The 2,737-nt window shown below is 55.4% G+C and overlaps 1 protein-coding gene across 1 annotated transcript; it reads right to left on the bottom strand.

Annotated features, from left to right (window-relative positions):
• Window positions 1-7: 7 nt before the first annotated feature.
• On the bottom strand, window positions 8-2,667 carry LOC108525103 (metabotropic glutamate receptor 6; the record flags this gene model as incomplete). The annotated part of the gene is made up of 3 exons (XM_017866181.1): window positions 8-301; window positions 387-532; window positions 2,462-2,667. Coding segments are annotated over 3 exons (646 nt in total), but the record flags the coding sequence as incomplete, so codon positions are not given.
• Window positions 2,668-2,737: the final 70 nt, after the last annotated feature.

The raw sequence follows: 2,737 nt of genomic DNA, 5'->3' as shown, positions 1-2,737 counted from the left end.
TAGTGGCCATGATGCCCAGCACGGCCAGGAGGAGCGGCAGGGCTGCCCAGGGGGAGGACCAGCTTAGGCGCACCACAGGCGTGGGGCGGCAGCTGGTGTGGTTGGGCGTGGGCCTCATGTCCCCAGGACAGGCCTCGCACGTGAACTCGTCCACCTGGAAGCGGTACCCGTCACAGGCCTCGCAGTGCCAACAGCAGGGGACACCCTTCACCATCTTCTTCCGCTCCCCCGGCCCACAGGGGAGGCTGCACAGAGATGAGGGCACCTCGTGGGGGTCGCCAGACCACTGCAGGGCCTCCACCTGGGATGCAAAAAACACAGGCTGGGGGCCTCTGCCTCCGGGATCCTGGGCCCATGCCCACCCGGGGCTTGGTCTGCACACTCACATCCAGTCTGAGGGTCTCTGCCCACTGGCCCACTGTCTGGTACCCGCCACTGCTGGCACTGCCGTTGGTGGCCTGGTACTGGAAGATGTCGTACCGCCCAGGCGCATCTCCGTTTTCGTTGAACATCACGGGGGTTCCTGCGCTGCCTGGAGAGAGAGCCCGTCATCCTTGCTGGTCCTGCAGCCCAGCAGAGCTGTCTCCGGGGGAGGCCCCAGGGACTGGCAGGAGAAAGGAGGCGCTGAACAAGCATCACTGCTCGTGAGGGACATGCAAATCCAAGCTGCAGGGAAATCCCCCTTCACCCATTGGGATGGCCTCTGTCCAAGAACCAGAAAATAACAAGTGTGTGAGCATGCGGAGAAATCGGAACCCTTGTGCACGGCGGATGGGAAAAGGCTGTGGCTGCTGCAGAAAACAGTGTGGAGGCTCCTCAAAAAATTAAACAGACGACCCAGCAATTCCACTCCTGGGTAGATACCCAAAAGACTAGAAAGCAGGGTGGCAAAGAAATACTTGTACAGCCATGTTCATAGCAGCATTATTCGCATAGCCACAAGATGAGAGCAACCCGAGGGTCCACTGACAGAGAATGGACGAACATGATGGGGCCATTCATACAATGGGATGCAATTCAGCCTTCAAGAGGAAGGCAGTTCTGACCCATGCTATAAAATAGATGGACCTTGAGGACATGATGCTCAGTGAAACAAGCCAGTCACACCTGGGCAAATACTGTCTGATTCCACCACAGGAGGTACCGAGGACAGACAGTTCATAGAGAGGAGCAGTGGAACAGTGGTTGCAGGTGCTGGCGGGAGGAGGGGATGGCGAAGTGTTTAATGTGTACAGAGTTATGGTTTTATAGATGAAGAGTTCTGGGGATAGATGGTGGTGCTAGTTGCAAAACATTGTGAATTTATTTTTATTTATTTATTTATTTTTTGAGACAGTCTCATTCTGTTGCCCAGGCTGGAGTGCAGTGGCACAATCCCAGCTCACTACAACCTCTGCCTCCCGGGTTCAAGTGATTCTCCTGTCTCAGCCTCCCGAGTAGCGTGGATTACAGGCACTCGCCACCATGCCTAGCTAATTTTTCTATTTTTAATAGAGATGGGGTTACACCACGTTGGCCAGGCTGGTCTCGAACTCCTGACCTCGAGTGATCCACCTGCCTCTGCCTCCCAAAGTGCTGGGATTACTGGAGTGACCCACCGCACCCAGCCTGAATGTATTTAATATCACTGAGCTCTACACTTAAACATGGTTAAGGTGGTACATTTTATATTATGTGTATTTTATCACAATTAAAAATGAAAAAGGTTCCACAGTCCAGGCTAGGGGATGAGTTCAGACACGGAGAGAGGTCTGAGTGACAGTATGAAATTGGAATGACTTGAACAATGAGCTCTATTTTTCTTACGAGCTTGCTCCACCCACCTGCAGAGCTGCTCTGGGCTCATATTAAGTTGACTTGATTAGCAGAGAGCATGGGGGAGAGAAGGTGGTGAGTGAGTGCTTAGTGGAAGAGTGGAGTTTAGAACTGTGTAAAGGACAGTGATTGAACAGAAAGTCATCTCTCCACAAATCGTGGACACAGCTTGAGTCCACTGGGGTCTTCTCAAAAGACACAATTTTGAGCCCTGATCACACACCAAGCCTGGTGCCAAGGCACAGGTCAGACCCACGCCTGTGCCTAGTGCATGACTCAGAGTGGGTGGCATGTCCCTGTGTAAGTGCCTCACGTGCACCCCCAGGGTCCAGACGCCCTCAAGCTCTGTGCAGTGGAGGGGAGCGTGGTGTGACCCACTGAGGGTTCCTGGCAGAAGGGATCAGAGAAGCTCCCCAGCATGTCAACTGTGAAACCAGCGCAGGGAACACTGAAGCCTGGGGAGGGAGCAGTGTTCAACCGTGGGGACCGGAGCTTGTCTCCTGTCTTTGGCACTCAGCCCCAGGTGCCCCCATTAGACCACTCAGCCTCTCCCAGCCCTTCTACCCTGAGGTCATCCCAGGCCTCACAGACAAATCCAGCCCCCAAGCTGCCCTTCACTGCTGCAGGGGTGCAGGCACCCACTCACCATTGAAGCGGACAGCTCGAATATACTGCAGAAGCGTCCGCCCATCGGTGGGCTCCATCGCCGGGCACAGCCCTGTGTGCCCAGGGCAGAGCGCCTGGTGCATGCTGTGGAGGGCATGGGCAATGGCGTACACTGCATCAATCACGAACTGCACCTTGCCCTCCTGTTCGTACGTGGAATCCCGGCCGATGCGTTCCTCGCCTGTCCTAGGGATGCCCAGAGAAAGTGTGCCCGGCCGCCATGCACCCAACCTGGCCTCCCACCTTCCCCTCCCCA

Source organism: Rhinopithecus bieti, unplaced genomic scaffold, assembly GCF_001698545.2.
Source record: "Rhinopithecus bieti isolate Rb0 unplaced genomic scaffold, ASM169854v2 scaffold_4237, whole genome shotgun sequence".
NCBI classification, from domain to species: Eukaryota; Metazoa; Chordata; class Mammalia; order Primates; family Cercopithecidae; genus Rhinopithecus; species Rhinopithecus bieti.
The sequence above is the reverse complement of the archived record's forward strand: the minus strand, read 5'-3'. Positions and strand labels throughout refer to the sequence as shown.